The 21,782-nt window shown below is 40.1% G+C and overlaps 4 protein-coding genes across 4 annotated transcripts; 2 read left to right on the forward strand and 2 right to left on the reverse strand.

The window, feature by feature from the left end:
• Positions 1–2,276: 2,276 nt before the first annotated feature.
• Positions 2,277–4,714, forward strand: LOC129602709 (ragulator complex protein LAMTOR3-B-like). The gene is made up of 5 exons (XM_055501819.1): positions 2,277–2,747; positions 2,836–2,870; positions 2,942–3,134; positions 3,952–4,015; positions 4,272–4,714. Exons 1-5 carry the CDS (start codon positions 2,739–2,741, stop codon positions 4,346–4,348), a joined length of 378 nt encoding a protein of 125 aa, XP_055357794.1. The 5' UTR covers positions 2,277–2,738; the 3' UTR covers positions 4,349–4,714.
• A 900-nt stretch (positions 4,715–5,614) lies between these two features.
• LOC129599150 (calpain-9-like) lies at positions 5,615–12,048 on the forward strand. Its single transcript, XM_055497298.1, has 19 exons — positions 5,615–6,524; positions 7,000–7,090; positions 7,169–7,330; positions 7,514–7,658; positions 7,728–7,841; positions 8,119–8,198; positions 8,303–8,391; positions 8,595–8,675; positions 8,914–9,008; positions 9,082–9,159; positions 9,407–9,588; positions 9,647–9,804; positions 10,129–10,340; positions 10,425–10,470; positions 10,730–10,865; positions 10,948–11,075; positions 11,359–11,437; positions 11,509–11,625; positions 11,701–12,048. Exons 1-19 carry the CDS (start codon positions 6,000–6,002, stop codon positions 11,784–11,786), a joined length of 2,604 nt encoding a protein of 867 aa, XP_055353273.1. The 5' UTR covers positions 5,615–5,999; the 3' UTR covers positions 11,787–12,048.
• Positions 12,049–13,341: 1,293 nt separating this feature from the next.
• On the reverse strand, positions 13,342–18,835 carry LOC129600545 (GATOR complex protein WDR59-like). Its single transcript, XM_055499104.1, has 8 exons — positions 17,899–18,835; positions 17,020–17,363; positions 16,015–16,692; positions 15,325–15,905; positions 14,898–15,089; positions 14,358–14,818; positions 14,019–14,179; positions 13,342–13,707 (listed from the first exon to the last, which is right to left on the reverse strand). Exons 1-8 carry the CDS (start codon positions 18,224–18,226, stop codon positions 13,624–13,626), a joined length of 2,829 nt encoding a protein of 942 aa, XP_055355079.1. The 5' UTR covers positions 18,227–18,835; the 3' UTR covers positions 13,342–13,623.
• A 695-nt stretch (positions 18,836–19,530) lies between these two features.
• LOC129602806 (uncharacterized) lies at positions 19,531–21,566 on the reverse strand. Its single transcript, XM_055501961.1, has 4 exons — positions 21,384–21,566; positions 21,017–21,111; positions 20,402–20,495; positions 19,531–20,011 (listed from the first exon to the last, which is right to left on the reverse strand). Exons 1-4 carry the CDS (start codon positions 21,443–21,445, stop codon positions 19,765–19,767), a joined length of 498 nt encoding a protein of 165 aa, XP_055357936.1. The 5' UTR covers positions 21,446–21,566; the 3' UTR covers positions 19,531–19,764.
• Positions 21,567–21,782: the final 216 nt, after the last annotated feature.

Raw genomic sequence — 21,782 nt, forward strand, 5'->3', positions numbered from 1 at the left:
GCGAGCTATATTATTTATCGCAGGAACTGGGTGCTCATTGAACAGAGATGACGTATTTCCTTGAAAGGAGTACGTACGTCGGCGCAGGACGGTGCGAGTGGAGAATGTCGTTTATCCATGCAAGTATATCGAAGCTGGGTTTGCACTATTCCAGTGATTAATCTGGGTTCGGCATTTTACAAATTATGACATATCGCGCCAGCTCCCTTGGTAAGGACTAATTTAAAATTTTGATGAATTTGTTTTTAAATGTTAAGAATTTGGCCTTGATCGGTTACGTCTGCCTTACTTTTCATATGTTTTAACAGATTTCGCGATAGCACGGTTGTAGGCATGGCGCGAAAGCTGTAGGGTTTTAATGCTTTCCATTAAAGCATTTTAAACTGTTTTATGGATTATGATTACTGTCTACGAAAACCCGCCAAAGATAGACAGGGTTTCGTTTTTTCATTGCTGGTTTCGTTTTTTCATTGCTGTACAATTAAGCACAATTTCTTATTAATTTTATTGTTTCTGTGGTACAGTTGTAAATTTAAAGCTCTTCTATAACTACAGAACACATGTCAACAAATGTCGCAACCAGCAGTGTAAATAGCTGGCTCCTAAAAGAAGGTGTCGATTTAAGTTAGGGCTGGACGATAGGTAGAATAAGTACGTATTGTGTAAATCCGGGTGCGCAAAAAAACAGGACTCCATCAGACGACACTGCAGTTTGCAAAACTGCTACAGGCACAGATTCATTCAATATCGATAAGACCATAGCTATAAATTTATAATTATGATTCCATCATTTTGCTCTATTCTAGTCGTTCACTGACCAGGAAGTGCATTATAAACGGTATGATCGCCTTGAAATGCTGGGAGAAATGACGCATTTCATAAAAGATCCCTACTTAAATGAATATACAAAGATATTCGATCTAAATTTAGATGTAGGTGTTCTTATTTGGCGAAAATTTGGCACACCTGTTGTGCCTAAAAATATCGTAGCTCCATTCCGTGCATGGCATATGACAGCTAATTTGGCCATTATATATACATGTACAATGCACGACCTTTTTGAAAATCAGCCGACAGACGACTACACATTGCCGACGGGGAGCATGTCATTTAATATCAATAATTTGTAATTTTTAAAGGTGTGGAAAGAAATACAAAAGCGCAAATTCATAGAGACCGGGCTAAAGAGGTAAAATATTCTTGGAAGCAGGGAATATTTATCCTTGACCTCCATATAATATTATTCCGGCCACACGCTAACCGAAAATCAGACTGAATGCACGAACCGAACCTACAACAGGGATATTATCTGGAATAGTGTATTCCCAGTTATAAAATATAGCCGTATTTTACTTATCTCAAATAAATTTCTCTGCGTAATACTTATACGGAATTATTGTTTACATGACAGGCTATCACTTGTTTGTATTTCTGTAGACAAATTAGAGCATTTGTTTGCTAGCAGTATTGTGTATTTGAAAAAGCTTATAATCAAGTAATTTGTTAATTTGTGCTATATTTGACAGCACTTTATAAATGCCATTGGCCAAATTTAGTGCAATAAAATGCATGGAAACAAAGAAATCTTCGTTTGCGGATTTCCACTTCTGCACTTGATTTGCTGATGTTCAGTTAGGAGATCCGGAAGTCAGCGTTTCCGCGTGGCGGTTAGATTGCTTGCTAAATATACACATGCCCCTTGTGATCGTTTTGCTGTTCTTTGTGCTGAGATGACATGATTCTGATCCAGTTGAAGAGAAGTAATCTGTCGCCATCATAATGGCACATGAGTGTATATTCCGTCACAATCGCAAGCTATAGGTGCGCACGGGTTGGTCCCGACAATGCTGTAATCGCTTGACTATGTCCTCGACATCCCGCTTTTGCCGGAAGTTCAGTTATGATACTTTAAAACTGCACGGGGATGCAAAACGTAAACAATATTGCATGCATGCAACATACGAATACGAATACTGTATGCGCAGTACTGCACATTCTCATATCTATATATGGCTTAGGTACCGGTAGGTGAATCGCGGAATCCATTAAGCGTTTTCTCCGGTCTTGTAAAACATTTTAACCACAAAAGAGTGTGCCAGTGAGATTTATAATGCATGCGGTATTGAAATACATATGCAACCATTATTCCTCAGGATGACGCGCGATATATACCATGTAAAAGGCTATGCATGTTTACATAGAATAAAATTATGTACAACAATGTTAACACAGCTATTAACATTCGGACAGTCGCAAGTTTTTTTTAAAAATAATTAACATAGCCGAAATAATAAATGCAAAATTCAAAGGATCGGAAAAATTATTGATTAATTTTAATTAATATATTCAAATAATTTTAGAAATGTACCATTGAAAAATCTACAAAACGCTTTCTCCCTTTACTGATGCATTCCGAGTATCATATCCGTACTTTTTTACTGCTCGTCAAGTACAGTACACTCACTCGTCAGTAGTGACAATAATACATACTCGTATAACTGACGCTGCTGCTTATATGCTGCGACTTGAGTGAAAGATTTTTACGATTTCTTTCAACAAGACAAAATAATGATGAATTCAGATTTACACTTCGTTTTTGTAATTGGTTTTTCCTACTTCGGTGTTTTCTGTTTCGTGCTTTTGCAGTCATTTTATTTCTACATTTGATTAGACGGGATTGCGCCTTTTCTGGCCTTGCAAGGACAGCCTTGTGATCTAACCGTAAGCCATCGCAGAAAATGACTGAGGTAAGCCTGATGAGGTGTTGCATTCTGTTCCATCACGGTAACTGTTCCAGTTCAGTTGCACATTGCCAATGATTATTTTGTAAAACAGGATCTCCGCAAGCACATTCAGGAAACGATCCGTTCGTAAGTTGCACATTATCTACAGCCGTGTTCACCTGGGAAACGAATGTACGGAGTATCTGTTGGTGTTGCAGGGTTCCTGGCGTTCGCGGTGTGGTGATTGCAGACCGTGATGGTGTGCCCATTCTGCGCGTTCACGATGAGACCGTGCCAGAAACCGTTATGCGTCCTCCATTCCTGTCCAGTGTAGGATTCGCCACGGATCAAGCATCGCGGTTGGGATACGGGAAGACCAATTATGTTATCAGCATCCATGAGCGCCACCAGGTAATACGGTATTTGACATCAAAGTATTTCACTCACAGCATGATACGTAATTACGGGGCGCTTATACGGTTTACCGCGCAGAAGTTGCTGCACTTATGGCAAATAATAACTTTCGGCCTACGGTCTAGCAAAAATTCGTACGTACATACATGGAACTTTCTTTGTCGCGCACTCTCAAACATTTTTTCCATTGCTTTATGGTATTTTGTAGCCAAAAGATTTGTATAAATAGGCGTGAAATCCGTTTCTGCATAACATCGGTACGGGAGATATGGCTGTTAGAAAATTCCAAAAGTTTAAATGCATTCAGGTGTACCAAAAGTCTCATTATGGACCGATCCCTTTCAAATTTTCCAGGTAAATGCGCATGACCATGAAGATCGTTCTTACACCGATCCACTGTTCTAGCATGCTTTTCAAGTTTTAAAATGAATTTCGAAAATTTTAAAATTCATTTTAAAATTCGAAAAAAATCGTGAAAGTCTGGATCCGTGTAAGAATGATCTTCATGGTTATGTGCATTTACGTGCAAAATTTGAAAGGGGATTGGTCCATAATGAGACTTTTGGTACACCTGAATGCATTTAAACTTTTTGGAATTTTCTAACAGCCATAACTCCCGAACCGGATGTTGCGCGCAGAAACGGATTTCACGCCTGTGTATACAAACCATTTTGCTACACAATGTTAAAAAGCAACCGAAAAAAGTGTTTGGAAGTGCGCGTAAGCGAATATTCCCGTGTATGTACACGAATTTGGTGCTATGTACCGGGCCAAATCCCCTTAATAAGTGCATTGTTTTATCCTTTACTTTCAGATGGTGCATTTTAATCTCACTGGGATTATTCTGACAGTGATCGCTGATGTAGAGAGCAATACAGGTGAGTGTGCCTTTTATGTTATATGTAGTAATAATTAGACCGAAAATGGATTATTTTGTAAATAGATACCCGCAATGCAAAGCAAAATTTTGCATGAACGTTTCGCTCTAGCAGTTGAGTACTTATTGTCATTTGTTATCATGTGACATTTTATCATGTGACATTTTATTGTTTTAGAAGTTTCTGCTTAATACGTACTTAATTGTTATTTGTGGGTATGAGTGGACTATTTGCACGTTCTTATGAAATATTGTAGGACTTCTTCTGACCCTGAGTAATGATTTGACGGATGTGACGGATTCGATCAGAAATGCATTGCAGCTGACTAGTTGAAGTTTTGTGGTTCTATGGTTGTTTCAACTTGTTTGGAAGAATTGTCCACCCATCTGACTGTGATGATTTTATGCCGATTTGCACACATTCGTCAAGCTTATATTGCTGTAATTCTTCGGACCCTTCTGTATGTACTAATTGCAAGTTGGGACGGTTTTGTGCATTTCAAATCACTTGTAATTTAACCTTTATATTCTTCGTTACTGTTGTGGTTACTGTACGGTCCATAATCCATTTGCATGTAAGATTTGTGTTCTTACAGTTATTGCTAATTAATGTTATGGTAATGCTTGTGCACAAGTTGAGCTCACAGAGCTTAATCCTATGCTATCAGTTACGATATCTATATAAAAACTGTATTAATTATCCTTTACATCAGCGGTTTACTAGGTGTGTTAATTCTTCAAAACATTGTCTGGCGTGATCATCAGTTCGTTAAAAATAAAGTAAAAATGCTATGGCGGATATTCCATACTTCCATTCATTGTAAGTAAATAAGTACTTATATACGCAGGACTCGGCAGGAGGACTGCTTTGCGCTCACATACATGAAAAAGTAGCATTACTTTTTATTTGTGCAAAACAATGTACTTAGTGTACTCGCTAGCTCTTTTCATACTAAAATAATCATTTGGATCTGAAATTTCACTGTTTTTTAGTAGTGTTTATTTGCAGTGTTTTATTGTTTTTTAGTAGTGTTTAGATTTCTTTTCCTGTATCGCCTGGCAGCTGCACTTTTTAATATTGTGCGGATAAATCTTGGAATCCATAGGAAGCTGATATCAAATTAGAATTAGGTGTGTACATGCTTTTTTAAAGATAAACCGCTGACCGGAACTGATTGTTGTGAGAACGAGTACAGTATCTGTACTATTGCTGTATTCGTATATAATCGGTTTTCCTTCCTACCGAGTCTGCTGGCGTTTTAAGATTAAGTCTAATTAGATACCGTTACCGTAACTTTATGAATTATTAGAGACTATGAAATTAATTATGACTAAAAATGTATTTAATTAAACCAGGTCAATTTATCTGATGGATTTGATAATGAAATTTAATGCGTCATGATCGCGTTTGGAATTTTTAATGATTGTACTACATTAATTTTATTGGTTAATTTCCGTATGAGTTATGACGTTGCGATTTGGTCGTTGTTAACCCCTTTGTTTGATCAATGATCACGGTGTTATCAAATATCAAGTTCGAATCCGCTGCTGGAAGTTGTATGCATACCATAGCGATATAAGTATACCGCCTAAGTTGATCTTGTTGAGTCATTCAACTACTTACTGTTTGAGAACAGTGATGAAAACTGACGATAAATTTTCGGCCAACTTAAAGTCCATCGCGATGGTTTTATTTAGACAAGTAGTGTACTCGTACTAATTTAACCTTCCGCATTGGAATACTCATCCTTCTAGCTTTCACAATTCAAGTCTCGATAAATGTGGAATCGCGATTTGCAGATCTGGAGATTTTCTTTTTTCGAACCGATTTCAGTTTGCGGTGTTCATTTCTGTTTGGTTAAATAAATTTAAATATAAACGCGAAAGCATTGTTTTGATTTCTGGATGATCGTTAATCTGAACTCGCATTGCAAATTGCAAGTGAAATCATCTTCTGTGACAAATTCACTGCGATACTGTGTAAAATGACGGAGAAGCAGTACAAGACCAAATTGCACTATGTGATGGTCAACAATACAACGGCGCATGCGGGAGCAACGAAACGTGAGCCCCCCATTATAACCTACAGCGAGTATGTTACGCGCAACAACACTTCATCCAACGGGAAAGTTACCAGCACCCAGGTGCATGCTAAACCCACGGAGATTGTGCGGAGACACGAGCGGATAGCGGATATTCCGGTGCAGCCGCCGCTGGATATCAATGGCACCACTGATTACACCCAGATTGCCGCTAAACTGATCAAGAAATTTGCCAATAACGCCAAATTACCGGCCGGATGTCTGTACTCGTCCAGCTCCGATGTGAAAGTGGCGAAAGGCGCCGATCTGGTCGATGGCGGAGCCAGCCAGCGACCTGTTGCCCGTCTGGAGTATGAAAAACGATCAGCGGCCGGGGATGTCGGTCCGACTGCGGCGGCGACCAATGGGAATCTTCGCAAACCTGTTCCGATTGTCAGTGCGCCGTTGTTGGCGCCTAAAACCATACCGGTGAGCGGTTTGTGAGTGCTAGTTACAATGCGCAGCATTATTTTCGGAAAAATAAAATTAATCAGTCTTTCTTATAAAATAAGCGTTATTGAATTATTCTGGTATTAGTAGGCAACTAGGCATCTGAAATTAATGGCAGATTTTTGTCCAGTTTTTTTAATCGGCAGAAATAAGAAATCACCGAGTTTGATAGCTTATCAGTGCACACTTGACCAACTATTGCAGGGAAATTCGGATTATATATGCATAGTTAAAAAGATAATAAATGCTTATAGTCTTATACAATTCTTGCTGCAGTTACGAATTTCAAGCAGGCAGATGCCGCGATTATTAAAGCCACGATTTTCGTTGTTTCGTGACATTGTGACAACTGTGACATGATGTGATCCTTGGCTGGTTAGCTTGATGTACTTTGAGAATAAACCGCAACATACAATTAGTGCGACTCTGCATTAAATTTTTTTATATCCTTTAGTTTGGCCACGTAGGAGGGTCATCTCGACGCGGGTACACAATTAACAAGAGAACGTTTGAGCAGTTAAGAGACGACTGTTTTCGGAATGGCAGTAAGTAGCTCTAGCGACTGATAGCTGTGACGTAAGAGTGAGTGGTCACTAAAATTAGCGGTCTGAGTTTTGTTCCAGAACTGTTCGAAGATCCGGATTTCCCGGCAACTGACCGTAGTGTTTTCCCGACTCAGCGTTATAATCGCCATTTTGAATGGAAGCGACCAACGGAATTGGCGAAAAATCCGCAGCTTATTGTGGATGGAGCAAAACGATTTGATATTGTTCAAGGAGAATTAGGTGAGCAAGTGCAAAGAATACTGAACCCAAACAGGGAAGATATTTTAAAACAGAATCAGATAATTTAGTTTTATTTATTCCTTGTTGTTTATTGTATTGTTATTGGTTGTATGAGAAGGAATTTTTAATTAATTTCTCGCTACGCAAACCTGTTTGTGTTTGTTGTCATTTTGCAATTTTCAGGAAATTGTTGGCTGCTGGCGGCTGTAGCAGATTTAACGTTGAATGAGAAACTTTTGGAAAGGGTTGTGCCGCTTGACCAGGGTTTCTCCAAAGCAGAGAAATACTGTGGAATATTTCATTTCCGGTTCTGGCAATATGGACAGTGGTAGGGATTCAGAAGGAGTAATTCACATGAACTCTGATGTAAGAGTATTTAATAAACATTTGCTTTCAGGGTCGATGTGGTCATTGACGACCGACTTCCAACCGTTAATGGACGCTTGATGTTCATGCAATCTCGCGATACAAATGAATTCTGGACTGCTTTGCTAGAAAAGGCTTATGCGAAGTATGTTTTAAAAAATTCTGGATTGATCGCGCTGCAAGTTTTAGGTTTTGGGCCGTTGGTATACATGTAGAATATAATTTAATGTTTATAAAAGCTGCGATGAGTAAGTACATTATTATGCTAATTCACATAAACTCTAGCGCAAGATTTACAACTTATATGTACTCGATCTTTTGCTTTTTGGAATTTGTCTTACAAGTAGACCTGTCGCAACCAGTGCTTACTTAATTCGGTATAGTCTTGTTTTTTTTTATTATTTCTAAATTAATTTGTGCAGAGTGAACGGATCATACGAGAATCTGCGCGGTGGCACCGATAGCGAAGCTATGGAGGATTTCACCGGAGGATTGGCGGAAAGTGAGTGTGATTGCTACTGTTTGCCGTTTACGAGATACGGAAACGGAAGTGACTCTGTTACCGTAACTATGCGTGTAAATTCTTAATGCATGATGTATCTTTAGATTACGCTCTCAAGACCGCCCCGCAAAATTTATTTCTGATTATCCAACGCTCGTTTGAATTAGGAGCTTTGATGTCGTGTTCGATTGAAGTATGCATGGATGAAATCGAAAATTTTTACTTTTTCCGAATAGAACATTGACTAATACTTATGTAGGATTTGCTTAATAAGCTTAAAAACAGTTTAACGCCATATATTTTATTTCAAAACGTTTACTAGTATTTTTTTTCTCGTTAGATTAAGATTATCAGCGTAATACTTGGTGGGAACATACAGCATTTTGTTTTTGACAGGCCACTACCGCACAAATCGAAAGCCGTTTGCCGAATGGCTTGGTCATGGGTCATGCATACAGCGTTACAGATGTCAAACTGGTATGAATTATGCTGTAAATCTGTTAATGCTTGCTTACGTATTAATCTTTGCAAATACACTAAACAAACGACCGATAACAATTGTATCAACCATGCTAAACATGTGTAAATCATGTGTACTCAATTACTGAGCTTACCCATAATATAAATGTAGATAGAAATAGCTAGGTGTGCCGCAAATTTCGATGACCCTTACAAAAAGCATAAGATAAGGCCGCTTCCTTTTACTTACAATTAGATCGATGTTCACACATCAAAGCCGGGAAAAATTCCCTGCTTACGTTTGCGCAACCCTTGGGGCGAATCGGAGTGGAAAGGTGCCTTTAGCGATGGGTATTCTTTGCATTCGATAAAAGTTTTAGTGGGTTTTTTCTTATTTTTGGCTTATAAAACCTTTTCGATCTAGATCGGCTGAATGGAAATACGTTCCAGAAAGAGTTAGAAAGCAGCTGGAAGTATCATTCGCCGAAGATGGAGAATTCTGGTAATAGGAATTATACTTTACCGCCTCAGCCATGGACTCATGGCTGCTAGAGTTTTGGTTTTTATTGCTAGAAAAACGTCGAATATACTGTACATTATACACATTATTCAAAACGGTAAAAGGTTTTTACTTTAAGTGCAGTGCTCGTAATTCTTGTGTGTGCCACAAAGCTGTATGCTTTGTGGCACACATTATTGTGTCTTTTTTCTAATACTAAGATTAAATCGTAATGAATCGTGCTATACAGGATTCCATACAGCGACTTGATGCAGCAGTTTAGCAAATTTGAAATCTGTAATTTGGGTCCGGAAACGATGGTGGCGGCGGATGGAAGTTTTGCGCGGAAGCATGCGGTCCGATGGGAAGCAAACGTCTTCTCCGGCTCGTGGACTCGGGGAGTGTCAGCTGGTGGCTGCCGGAATTATCTCAGTAAGATTTACTGCTCTTGATAACTGCACAGCAGACGACAGATAATTATTGTTTACAGCGTCATTTCATTTGAATCCACAATATCGTATCACTTTACGAGAAGCCGACGGACCGGACGGCTTGGCCACCTGTATTGTGGCTTTGATGCAGAAAGAGCGGCGAAAACTGCGATCTCAAGGACTAGATTTGCTCACAGTTGGATTTGCGATTTATAATGTAAGCAGTGGTTTCCAGCAAAAAACGTTTTACTAACAAAAATGCTGTTGTTATTTTTCCGGTTATGCTTATTTTCTTACAAACTTTTGATTGCGGTTTTTGATGCTAACTAAAAGAAGTGGCAATTATTTATTACAACAACCATCTACTCAACATGGTCAATACATAGAATACGGTGTATAGTAATCAGTGAGGCAGGCGATAAGGGCACTTCAGTGTGTGCACACGTAGCACTGCAGATCTTGTTTTAACCGTATGATGTTGACCTGTAGATGGGAACTGTGTAAAAGGTTATTAACATTTGTACGCTTATGAATTTTGCAGTTGCCAAAGAAAGCTCCGATTCCACTTAACACCGAGTTTTTCCGCTACAATGCGTCGGTGGCCCGAGCACCGGCCTTCGTGAATTCCCGGCAGGTGACCACGCGGTTTCGCCTGCCGCCGGGAGATTACTGCATCATTCCATCCACCTTCGAGCCGCACGAAGAAGGCGACTTTCTCCTGCGAGTTTATAGTGAAATTCCCATTGAAATGCGGTATAGCAAAATCTTGTTATTAACAATAACGCATTTGGTTAGAGAAATCTGTAGATTCGTTAGAAAATTGTTTATATGTTTCAGAGAGCATGACAATTCGCCCAGGGAAATTGCCAGCGTTGTCCTTAAGGTACACTTTCAAAATCAAAATTCCTGTAATTAGCAGTAAAGGTTTTGCGGTTTCCAAAAACATTTTAATTTTTTTTATTAAGCTGAAAACTTTGTTTTAGAAATCGATTGTTATTCAATCGCGTTTTTTTGCTAATTCACTGTAGTATTACGAAAATCCGAAGAGACAAATTACTTGCATTTTAGTCGTTTTTAAACATATGGAAAACCAGAATTAGTGTACCGTACCTAGAATTCCTTGGTAACGTTCTGCTCCACAGGATGTTCCAGTTATTTCGCAGAGTGAAATGGACAAAGAAACCGAGCTTGTCAAGCTCTTCCATGACATCGCCGGCAAAGAGCAGGAGATCGATGTTAATGAATTGGCTGCGGTTCTCCGCAAAGGCTTGAAAACCCGTAAAAGATTGACTCAGTCATAATTGCTCATGAAGAAACAAACAATTAGCTGAATATTTCCCACAGTAATTTTTATTTCTAGACTTTGATTTCAAAGGCTTTAGCCCTGAAATTGTCCGAAGCATGGTTACAATGTCGGATGTGGACTTCTCCGGAAAACTCGGTCTAGACGAGTTTATGGGTTTATGGGAGACTATTAAACAGTGGAAGGTAACAGTTCGACATGTGCATCGAAAAGCCTGTTATTTGTACAGTTCTGAAAAGTGTTAATGTTTAAACTACTTTTAAAGGTAACAATTTAGCTGATTATTCTATTAAGCAGGCTAAGTTTAGGTTTTCCACAAGTCGCGTTTAAATATGCCTTCTGTGTGATTTTCGTGGGTGCGAAATTTTATCAGAAGTGTAATTTGTTCTGGGTAAACTGACCGATGCTCTGATGAGCGTGTGACCGTGTACCAAATACAAAATTATAGAATTAATGGTTCCCTTGCAGGATATTTTTGCCCGGTACGATACGAAAAATGAGGGAAAAATTCAGATGGAAAATCTCCGGGAAGCCATGGAAAGCGCCGGTAACAGTCGTTATTTCCTTGCTGTGCAGTTTGATTTCGGCAAACTTTCGTAAACCTTTAACTGTGTTTAGGTTACCTGGTGAACAGCCATGTCTTAAGAGTTATTGCACTGCGTTATGGACAGTCTGATCGTACTATCACTTTTGAAGATTTTATCCTGTGTGTTGTGCGACTGAGGAGGATGATAAGTAAGCAGGGCATAACAAATATTTTGCGCTTTACAGAAACCGCCTCCCCACATATTCACCTTTCATTTTTTTCAGGTATCTTCCGAACCAAAGACGAGTTAGGGTTGAATTCCGCTATATTTTCGTTTGATGATTGGCTTTTGAACACAATGTACACATAACTGTCTTGTCAACTATTTAAGTGCTTTTAATTGTGTAGTTGTTTTTTATCTGGTGTATTCTATCCCGGTGGATTTCCGGTGACGTTTCACAGTTTTTGGCTGAAAGCCCTGTCTGTGGCTGGTTGCCGTGTTTTGGCTGTATAGATAATGGGCACATTCGTGCATAGAATTGCACAGAATTGCATTGAATCTTTGGGATATTTAAGAGAACATTTAAATACGTAAACAAACTTGCTCGAGTTGATAATAAAATTGACCATAAATTTAATGGCGAAATTTCACATTTTGGCTTATGTAAAAGAATCCGCTGAATTTCAGCGGAATGTTACGGTCAAGCGGTACCTGTGCATACGAGAAACAAAGGAGTTTTCGATGCATTTTACCTGCCTTGTGACTACTTCCACATGTGCTGCCTTGTGTCCTGGAAGTGCGTCGTTTTGTATTTGCCGGTCAGTTGCTGTTATTGTTGTCATGCAGTGCTACTTAAAATTAGAACCATGCAGTAGCACTTACGTACAAAAGCAATGAAGAAAGGCCGGCCCCTTTCAGGTCGCGCAAACTAAGGTTACCATTCACCAGGTAGAACCGTCACACGCTCGGAACTCGGAAGTAGGCAGACAAGAACGCCTAGTGAGCACACGACCAGACCACTCCTGGATGGCCGGCTATATACGTGTCAAACAAACTTTCAACCCTTTTCATAAGTATATAAAGCAGAGTAGCAGCACTTCTTTATGGAAGCCATTTTTTAGATGTTTATGTACTCTGTAGTGGTCAGCTATACGTTGTACTTGCTGTCCCAGATTCATCCTCGTATTAAGCTACAGTATTTTATCATCAGTTAGAACCAAACGTTTGGTGCTCCGCAGTTGCACGGGTGAGACACATTCTGCAGTATCGATACGTGTGGTGACTCGTGACCTTGGCAGCATTTACTGTAGTACTTAGTTTGTTTTTTATATGGTAGGCAATTTCCGGTACAGTACCGCTGTAAAAGTACAATGGCATTGTTACTCATAGGGCACAGTCACGGCACAGATCGTTCATATATTTTTTAATCTTGACTATTTTTTCCTACAGAGATTGATTGTCATTTGCTAATCAGATGCCTAACAAGGGTCCTGCAAATGCCGGTGAACCCAAAGGGGGAGGTGGAAAAGGACACGCCGGTGGGAAGGGCGGCGGGGCAGCTCCGAAAGGAAACCATCCGGCTTGTCATGCCGCACCGCCGAGGGTACATATTCACCTGCATCAAGTGAACCCGAACCCCAATCCCCAGCGGCATGATCCAATCGTGGCGATTAATCGGCCCGCCGTAGTACACCACCACAATCATATCCACAATCAACAAGCACCCAAAGGCCGCTAACTGCAACGTGCGCGCGTTTGATGTAGTTCGAGTTGTTCTAGCAAGTTGCCTACGAGTAAGCCTGTTAACTGCATTTCAATTATTTCAATGTTAGCACTTAGACATAGCTTTCGTATCAAAACAGTTCTTTTATGTCAAGCAAGCGGGACCATGTCTCACGTTTTGGTAATAAAATAATAGCATCGGTAAAGAAGATTTGCGCTTTAATCTATTCTGTGCACATCTTGCCATTAAAATAAGTATAAAAAATTTTGAGCAAAATTCCAATGTGCAACCCTGGACAACAACAAACAATGAACTATATGTACAATCTAAAAACCCACTGCAGTCCAATAACACAATCAAACTTTTACCCAGTAATCACAGTTCTATATAAAAGGCCCACAGAATCTTTGACAACATTATTAAATTTATTTTGAATAATACGCTTCTTGAGAGACTTTGATCGAAATACGACCACGATCTTGTTCACGACTGAGCCATCTGCATAACCTCCAAACAAGAGCATCCACAACCACTGGGACAAATTCCGTTGTACTGAAACCACTCCTCCTGAAAGCAAAAATTTATGTTAAAGATAGTGTCCAATTAAGACGAAAGTTAAGAAGAATACAGTATGTAAATGTTCATTTGTAATATAGGAAATAAAACCATCGAAGCTCGTAAAGGAAGCGATAGAACTAAATATGTTTAGCATCACCAGAAATTAGATAAACCGAGCGCGGTCATAAATCGGGCACAAAAACCAGTGGCAGTGCAAGTTTTGTATCGTCTTCAGGTGCACTGCATTTCATTTTCGAGCACAGACTATAGTTACTCTACAGCTGTATCAGCTATTGTAGATTAATCTTAAATTACCGTACCATGTGAACAAGATGTCCGCCGTGTCCGCAAAGTATACAGAATGTCGACAGTCCCTTTACCGGACCGTGGCATATGGAGCATGAAACAGCTGTTTTCTTGCAATTGAAGCACTGCGATCCTCGCACTTCCCGGTCACATTTATGACACAGGCTATAAAATTCTGCAAAATCACAAAAGGTAAAAAACTCAAACGTACGACACGTGCAAAATTTAAATTTATATGTTCTCACATGTACTATGTAATCAAAATAAGAATTAATAATATTCAAAGGTCAGTCTCAGTACTCAAGAAGTACTCGCAAAAACCTTATAAACTACTTCAAGAGATAAATTCCTACCTATCCCACGATGCGGATCAGGCAGCTGTCCCAGGCACTTCAATATTTCCGCCCGTTTATTAAGCAATCGGAAACTGTGTAGTAAATCACAGTACTCGCGTTTGTACAGATCAAACTCCATCCGCCGACTCGGACTGATAAGACCCTTATCATCTGCGCTATCCCGTAACTGTTCTTCCGCCAGCCCATTCCGATCACCGCCCGTCGAGATGGACCAACTGCTGGAGCGTTTATCCTTGAAAGACGTGGAAACCACATGTGTCCAGCCATCGCAGGTGTCGTCGCTGCGTAGTGTATTCTGCACGGAGGGCGGACTCAAGTGAACCACCGATGCCGATTTGGAAGCACGGTTTCCCCCTGCACCTGACTGCGAAGGTCGCTGTGAGCAAGAAAATCGGCAAAAAATGCATGCCAATGTTGCTAGGAAGGCGGAATCATAGCCTTCTCTGTAGTGCTTTATTCTGAAAATACAAACAAAATGGATGTTCCTCAGGTACAAGTACTGCAGAAAAAAACGTGTTAGAATGCACTGCTACTCACATATCGTCCAGCATTGGCCGACCAAAAGGATGCAGTGACCATGGGCAAGAATCGAAATCAGACGCCGGTGCAACGTTGGGCTTAGATATGACCGCTAGCAGTCTCCAGATATGTGCCAAATCTTTACGGTCCACAGAATCCGCTAACTCAGCGTTGTGCAGTAAACTCATCACAGGACTTGTGCTATCGTTGCTGAAATAAGTAAAAAGAAACAATTTTACAATAAAATAGAAACTAAATCCAAACAGAACGATACCGAAACTAAAAGCGATCGCAACGAAACCCTTTGCGAAGACGTACATTAAGAAAAATAGAAAGAATAACAGTTAACCAAATATACCTTACAATTTAAACTAGGTTTGGTCATAACACCACAGCGATCTTCAACCAGTGTATGATGTCATAGTCCTTAACGGTATTTACGCACCGATAATGAGCAACCAAGGCAGGATGGACGGGAAGAAGCCCTTGCACGTTAAACACGACAATCGGCCGTTTGTCTGCCTTGCCCTTTTTCCGCAACGGTTTCAGCACCTGCCGCACCGTGTTGGATAAATCCGACGGATAAATCATGGAACCGGTGCGTTCCGTAAAGCTTTTCGAGCTCGTGGAATGGCCCAGTTTCCAAGCGTCACTCCAGCGTACCAATTTATCTCCAGCAAAATGGGCACCACATATCCGCGGAAACGGCACTGGCACGGCAGAAGAGTACTGGATGGGGGCACTACCGGCTGGGAAGAGTTTGGCGGCCGCCGCATTGATGACCGGGGAATATGTATCACTGCGTTGGCTGATTAGGCGAGTAATCGGTTGTCCCATCTTGAAATTCGCTGGCTGCTGGCGTGCAGGTGGGGAAATGAACGCCGGGTGGCCATCTAATCGCGGCGAAGGACTGGCATCCGACGACAGAGTGCCCAGAAACTGGAGCACAGCACGGATGCCCAACGCCAATGACATCGCTTGGTTTTTCAGACAGCGGTTAAATATATCAGTTAAAACTTGGGTCACCTAAAAGAGCCGATCAACCAATTTTAAAATGCTGGATCAACAATACTATTGCGAAATATTTCTCATATTCGAATGATTGCAGTCATCATCACTGAACCTTATGACTCACTTGTTTCTGTGCAATCGGGTTCAACGTGGTTTCAGTACCAAGGTTAAAGATCGGGCAACTAGTGTCTGGATATCCCGAAGGAAACAATAATGAGATCTTCACAACATGCGGACCACATGTGACAGAAACAGTGCACGTTCGCATTTTGGCGTCCTGCTCATCCAACACCACGTTGGGCATATCAATAGACCGCAGTTCCCTTTCCAAAGGAAAATTCGGGAAAGCCGGAGGCGACATGGAACCGGTCAAACTCAGCAGCGACTGTGAACCGGCGGAGTAATTATTCTCTTTGCCTCCCACTACATTCATATCGACATGGTGATGATCCAAGACAATTGTATGGTTAAGGAACGCCGAACCACATTGCTTTATTATGGACGTATCACTCTTCCATAGGCGTAACGTCTGATCTTTCGACCAGCTAATCAGCTGGAATTCCCCTGAACGCGGAGACCGCCAGAAGAAATCGTAGATCCCTTCCGTATGCCCCGAATAGATGTGCACTGGGGTGGAGATATCGCTAAGCGCCCACAGCGTCAGATTATGCTCGCCACGGTGCAGTTGCGGGATGCCGACACTAACAAGGGCTTCACCAAACGGAGTAAAACGGGCCCTCCACACAGGAGAAGGCAGTGGGATAATGGTTTCCGGTTTCTTTGGTGCTGAAATGTCCCACACCTACCAAGCAAATTCGTGATCGAGCGGTATTGCAGTCTGCATTTGCCACAATCCTTCTAAGCAAAATTTTGTAACTGATAATGTAAAAACACTCAATTTGTAATTTAAAAACGGAAAGTCACTAAACAAAGTTGAAAATAAGTAATTAAATGTACTGAGAACGGCAACGTCGCTGAAAAACGAACAAAACAAGAAATACGTTTTTTAAAGAATCGCTGAAAATACATTGGAATTGCAAGCCATAAAGCACTTGCATGGATCATAGGCAAAGATAATTCAAATTAAGCACAATCGGCGATATAATGCTCAAAAAGGGAATGCTCTCACTTTGATGTGGCTATCCTGACCACAAGTGACCAAATGATTTCCATTTGACGGACTCCAATCAATTCCATTTATTTTGGCCGAATGAGCCGTAATGTATTCGATTGGTGTATTCGCCTTGCGGAAATCCCAGATTTTACAATCCGCTTCGTGCGCCGTCGCCAGGAAATTCTTACCGACTTTACACCACTTTGCTTGGGATGCGCCGGACACAGATGGCAGACTGGCGACAGGTTTTCGGACATCCTTAACATCCCAAATGTTGACATAGCTGTCCACTGAACATGTCACTAACACTGTCGGCTCCGCAAAATTCCAGTCCAAATCCAAGATAGATCGCGCATGTCCTGTAAATAAACCAATATTATTAATAACGAGAAAAAACGGTAATAAGCAACATTCAATCCACCGAAAATTTTAATCTCTAATAACATTTTATTTACGCGCGTGTCTTATAAACAAAACGGTGCGTGTGTCTTTTAAACAAACGAAAAAGCGGTGCTATATATAGTACACAAACTAAATCGAAGAAAAAATGAAATTTAACAACAATATTTTTTAAGCGTCATCCCCTAATCATTTAGTTACGCTGTCAGAATCTAAAGCAACTTCTCTTGTTTACGCAGAAGTCACATATGTACACAGGAAATTTTTTCATACGAAACAAAAAAGTGCCGTAACACTGTACGTAATAGGGACATTTCGAAAAAATGTACATCACTAGAACAAAAAAAACAGTGATCGTAAAGGTAAGAAATAAAGATAAGAACGTACAGTTTACTGCAGAAAAAAATTATGGAATTATAGTAAGTAACTTTAAGTAACTATTATACCCATCATTATAGAAATTACACTAAAAATATCACGTAAATTTTTTCGCACCTTTGATGGGCACAGCAGTTTTTGGTAGTTGTAGATTCACATTCTGATAGTCAAAATTCCAAACATCCACTTTCTGGTTGGATGCCACGGCTAGCATGTGGCGATGATGAGGATGCTGGTTCCAGCCCACGACGCTAACTTCCCATTTACTCGTTCGAGGAACCTTGAAAAGAGCTGCCTGAGGTTGATTGAGATCGATCAGGGAGATTCCTAACCGACCAGCCAGAACAGCAAAACGTCCCGTGCAATCCAAGGCTGCTGTTGTCGCTTTGGCATCGCGGTGTTCGCACACCAGATCCTCTGTGCTGGTGCTCCATGTCACTGCCATAGCCAAATAATCACCATAAAAACTTCTGCGCAATACGCACCAACTCCAACTCCACTGTTTCAAAGACGAGCTGAATTATGAAAAAAAAACTGATAATGCACAGCAATGTAGGTACGTACAGAAAACTGGATAAGCTGTATCAGAAAACTGGATAAGGATAAAGCTCATCATAATAGAAATTTACAATCAGAAAAGCCACCAAAATTCAAACAACTGCCAACGATAGTAACGGCCGTAGCCCGTAGGGCAGGCATATATGCCCGTAAGTTGTTTAAAACGCAAACACAGCTGATCAATCCAGCTGTAACCATACGGGACGAATTTATAGCAGGAATCTGCAGGAACCCGATTTTATAAATCAGCTTTGTTCTAATTGTAAGCTGAGTGAATCCTTGTAAAACAAACATTCCTCTAAAAAGTTGGGTATCGGAGCACGAATAAGTGGTTCTATCCTTATTCAGTTTTTCCGAAGGCTGTCGTAAAAATGTGCAACTGGCGCAGCAGATATTTTGCAGGGCGCGATTGATTGTTGTAGTGGACGGAGAGCTCTAACAGCTCTTTGTTGTATTATAAAGCCGAGAACTAGAAGGGAAGAAAAATAATATAATTTTATTATAAAATACACGAGAGAAAAATTATACAGCATTGTAAATAATCAGGTTTCCAGCAGTGGCAACTTCCTACTAGCGCTGTGCATGTCCCGTGATGCCGTACTAACAAGCAGATTACTGATCGTGGTTACTGTACTTACCTGTACGTCACTGTGGTCAAGTGCCGACAGCGGAATGAAACTTATGATTTTCTACAAGTTTTGCACTTTCTTTCCGGCTTCACACTATAGATGGAAGCGGAGATCAACGTAACGTTTCGCTGTTGCGAACAAAAAGTTGCCTTATGGACTGAACAGCTATAAACTGCACCAGATATTAATTACTGTAATGGAACAGACTTTCGTCAAGTTTCGTGTGTCAAACATCTTTGTCTACATTTTGAAGTATTTTACTTTCGTTCGTGTTAATTACATAGCACCAGGACAACAAAAATTTACGAATACGTACCTGTGCAGCAAAGATATCGTAGCATCATTACCCTAGAAAAAATTAATTTTCCAAAGAAAAATAAATGTTCCGAAATTGACTGCAATAAGACTGCAGTCTACAGTTTACCCGCACCCAGTGGTCCCCCACTGCAGTCAACTGCACCCACACGATTCTCAATTTCTCACGGCTTTATAATTTATAAAACGTATTACAAAATGCAGATGTTTTACATTACAGTACTTCAGTAATTTATCGTGTCATGCTACAGTCAAAAATATACGAAGCAAGAATTATGACTCAACACCACGCAATACAGCATAGGATATTTATTTTAAATTTATTAAAGTCGACTTGAAGAAAAGCACCTCAAACCAGAAACACAAAACTAACGATTTATACAGAAAGAAATGAAGTTACGCTATAGACTATACAGCAGTCAATTTAGCGAAAACGAACAGTAAACTGAAATCATGCAACAAACGCTTGCGCAAATCTTTTTTACGGAGTCGGCGGAGGATCGAAGAACGACTTGGTAGTCTTCTCACGTGTAGGCCGAATGAAGGGTAAGGGCCAGTAGAAGTTTTCAAATTGAGGAGGTTTGAATTCATACGGAGTCGTTTCATGTCGGTAGCGCAGCTTCACTTCTCGTTTTAAATTAAAAAGCGCTAACATATACTCGGATCCAGGCATCAAATACTTCTGCCTGTGTGCCTCGTATTCTTTCAAAGCATCTTCCCAATCCGGTCTGCAAACAAAACAAAGTTACTTCTAGTGTCAGTCTCTGACAATGAGGGTCAACCACACATGTGGGACCATTAAGTAACTGTGCATACTTACACAAATGTAAGTTTTATTTACATTTACAAAAGCCTTGATATTTGTTTACGTTTTAATTAAGTAATTGGTCAGCGGTCACCCGAAGTAGTCAGCGTTGATCAAGTGGTCAACATTAACTCAAGCTTAGAAAAAACGAAGAAAAGCAAATATTTACCGTAATAAAATCTACTAAGGGATTGGCCAGCGTGCCAACACATAAGCAGTCAATTCAGTATGAAAAATTTGTGTGAAAAATAACTGCCAATCTGCGGATATGTCCATCATATGGGCTTCAACTGAGATCCAAGTTCCAACTAACCTCATCATGATCTTCTCCATAGTTAAACGGCGAACTGCCTGCGTGGCGGTGATGGGTCTGTTCCATTGTGTTTGTAGAGCAAGATTATTGATCGCTGCAAATACGAAAAAGATTTACAAATTTCAAGTTTGTCAGTGATTTTGAATTTTAATCAGTAAGTACTGGAGGTGATGGGACAAATCTATCAAATTTTTTAAAACCGAAACTAACAATTCTCGCACAATGCCGTGATAACAATCATAACATCAATAATGCTGTGACTGACAGCAACTCCAGTATGCGCACAAATGTCACACAAGTGACAATTCGTTCACATTGGTTATCCCATTAACGAACTCCATACAAATAAATGAATTGTTTATGTGAACGATCACGTACATTATTATCACGTCAGTAAAGCGTTCAGGCATATTACATTAATTTTTGTTTACGTATTGTACTTTAATACCTGTTGAAATATGTACTTATGTCTGCACTCATCGTATTTCAGTAGTAGATGCATATCGCTTTATCATAAGATTTAGTACAGAAAACTAAAGTCACCAAAAAAAATCAGCGCACAGCGCCGCACACTTCTGGAAGTACTGCATGCTGATTAAACCAGGGGGTACTTACTGAAAGATTCGTCTGGATTGGTGCGGGCCTTCTCGTTCATACCCGGATCGTAGTTGATGCGTCTCCAGTGTGCCTTGTCGGAATCATTGGGGTACCTAAAAACATACTCGATCAGTTTAGCTGTTTACAGTTTCCGTACCATATTTCGTTGGGTTTATTTATATAACAGAATAACATGAGTTCGCCAGAACAAATGTTGAAAAGATAAGCAAACAGGATACAACGCAACACAGAAATCGCCCATTATCTGGAGTGAGAATGTGAGATGATGTACTCGTGAAAACTAAACCGAAAAAAATCTACCACTGAACTTTACTTGTCGCCTTTCCTTATTATTTATAGTTTCGGGTTCCGTTTGTGGACTTACCTGTTCGAGATATATTTCGTAGTGTGAGGAGTTATAGGTTCAAGCAACCACTCGAGCACCATGATTGCGGTGTATTATTACTCTGGATAAGTACTTCTAAAACTGGGAGCGAAATGCCCGTAATTTCCAATTACGAACAAAACACAATTACGGTAACAATTTGTTTATACTTCGATTAAATTTCTGAATCTTTAGAACTTTTTCATGCAGCTGATAACAGCCACCCTCTTGCTTGAAACAATCTTATTTTGGCTATACTAGGATCCAAACTCTTATCTCGATAACAAATATCAGATTATGCATTATGCTGATAATGATTCATATACTGTCAATGAACAGAAAGTCGGTACTTAATAATTTAATAATATCGTAGTTCCGCACTTCTGTTTGCTGCCGCCT

The sequence above is a fragment of the Paramacrobiotus metropolitanus genome, unplaced genomic scaffold, assembly GCF_019649055.1.
Source record: "Paramacrobiotus metropolitanus isolate TYO unplaced genomic scaffold, Prichtersi_v1.0 Parri_scaffold0000004, whole genome shotgun sequence".
Classification (NCBI taxonomy): Eukaryota; Metazoa; Tardigrada; class Eutardigrada; order Parachela; family Macrobiotidae; genus Paramacrobiotus; species Paramacrobiotus metropolitanus.

Coding starts and splice junctions, on each gene's coding strand:
- LOC129602709 (XM_055501819.1), top strand. Junction 2,871..2,941: donor ATTCAGGAAACGATCCGTTC/GTAAGTTGCACA, acceptor TTGGTGTTGCAG/GGTTCCTGGCGTTCGCGGTG. Junction 3,135..3,951: donor GCATCCATGAGCGCCACCAG/GTAATACGGTAT, acceptor CTTTACTTTCAG/ATGGTGCATTTTAATCTCAC.
- LOC129599150 (XM_055497298.1), top strand. CDS start 6,000: ATGACGGAGAAGCAGTACAAGACCAAATTGCACTATGTGATGGTCAAC. Junction 9,160..9,406: donor GCCGAAGATGGAGAATTCTG/GTAATAGGAATT, acceptor CGTGCTATACAG/GATTCCATACAGCGACTTGA. Junction 9,805..10,128: donor TTGGATTTGCGATTTATAAT/GTAAGCAGTGGT, acceptor TGAATTTTGCAG/TTGCCAAAGAAAGCTCCGAT.
- LOC129600545 (XM_055499104.1), bottom strand. CDS start 18,226: ATGGCAGTGACATGGAGCACCAGCACAGAGGATCTGGTGTGCGAACAC. Junction 14,180..14,357: donor TGATCCGCATCGTGGGATAG/GTAGGAATTTAT, acceptor GTGATTTTGCAG/AATTTTATAGCCTGTGTCAT. Junction 13,708..14,018: donor GCGGACATCTTGTTCACATG/GTACGGTAATTT, acceptor TTTTGCTTTCAG/GAGGAGTGGTTTCAGTACAA.
- LOC129602806 (XM_055501961.1), bottom strand. CDS start 21,445: ATGGTGCTCGAGTGGTTGCTTGAACCTATAACTCCTCACACTACGAAA. Junction 21,112..21,383: donor ACGAAATATATCTCGAACAG/GTAAGTCCACAA, acceptor GTATGTTTTTAG/GTACCCCAATGATTCCGACA. Junction 20,496..21,016: donor CAATCCAGACGAATCTTTCA/GTAAGTACCCCC, acceptor TCGTATTTGCAG/CGATCAATAATCTTGCTCTA.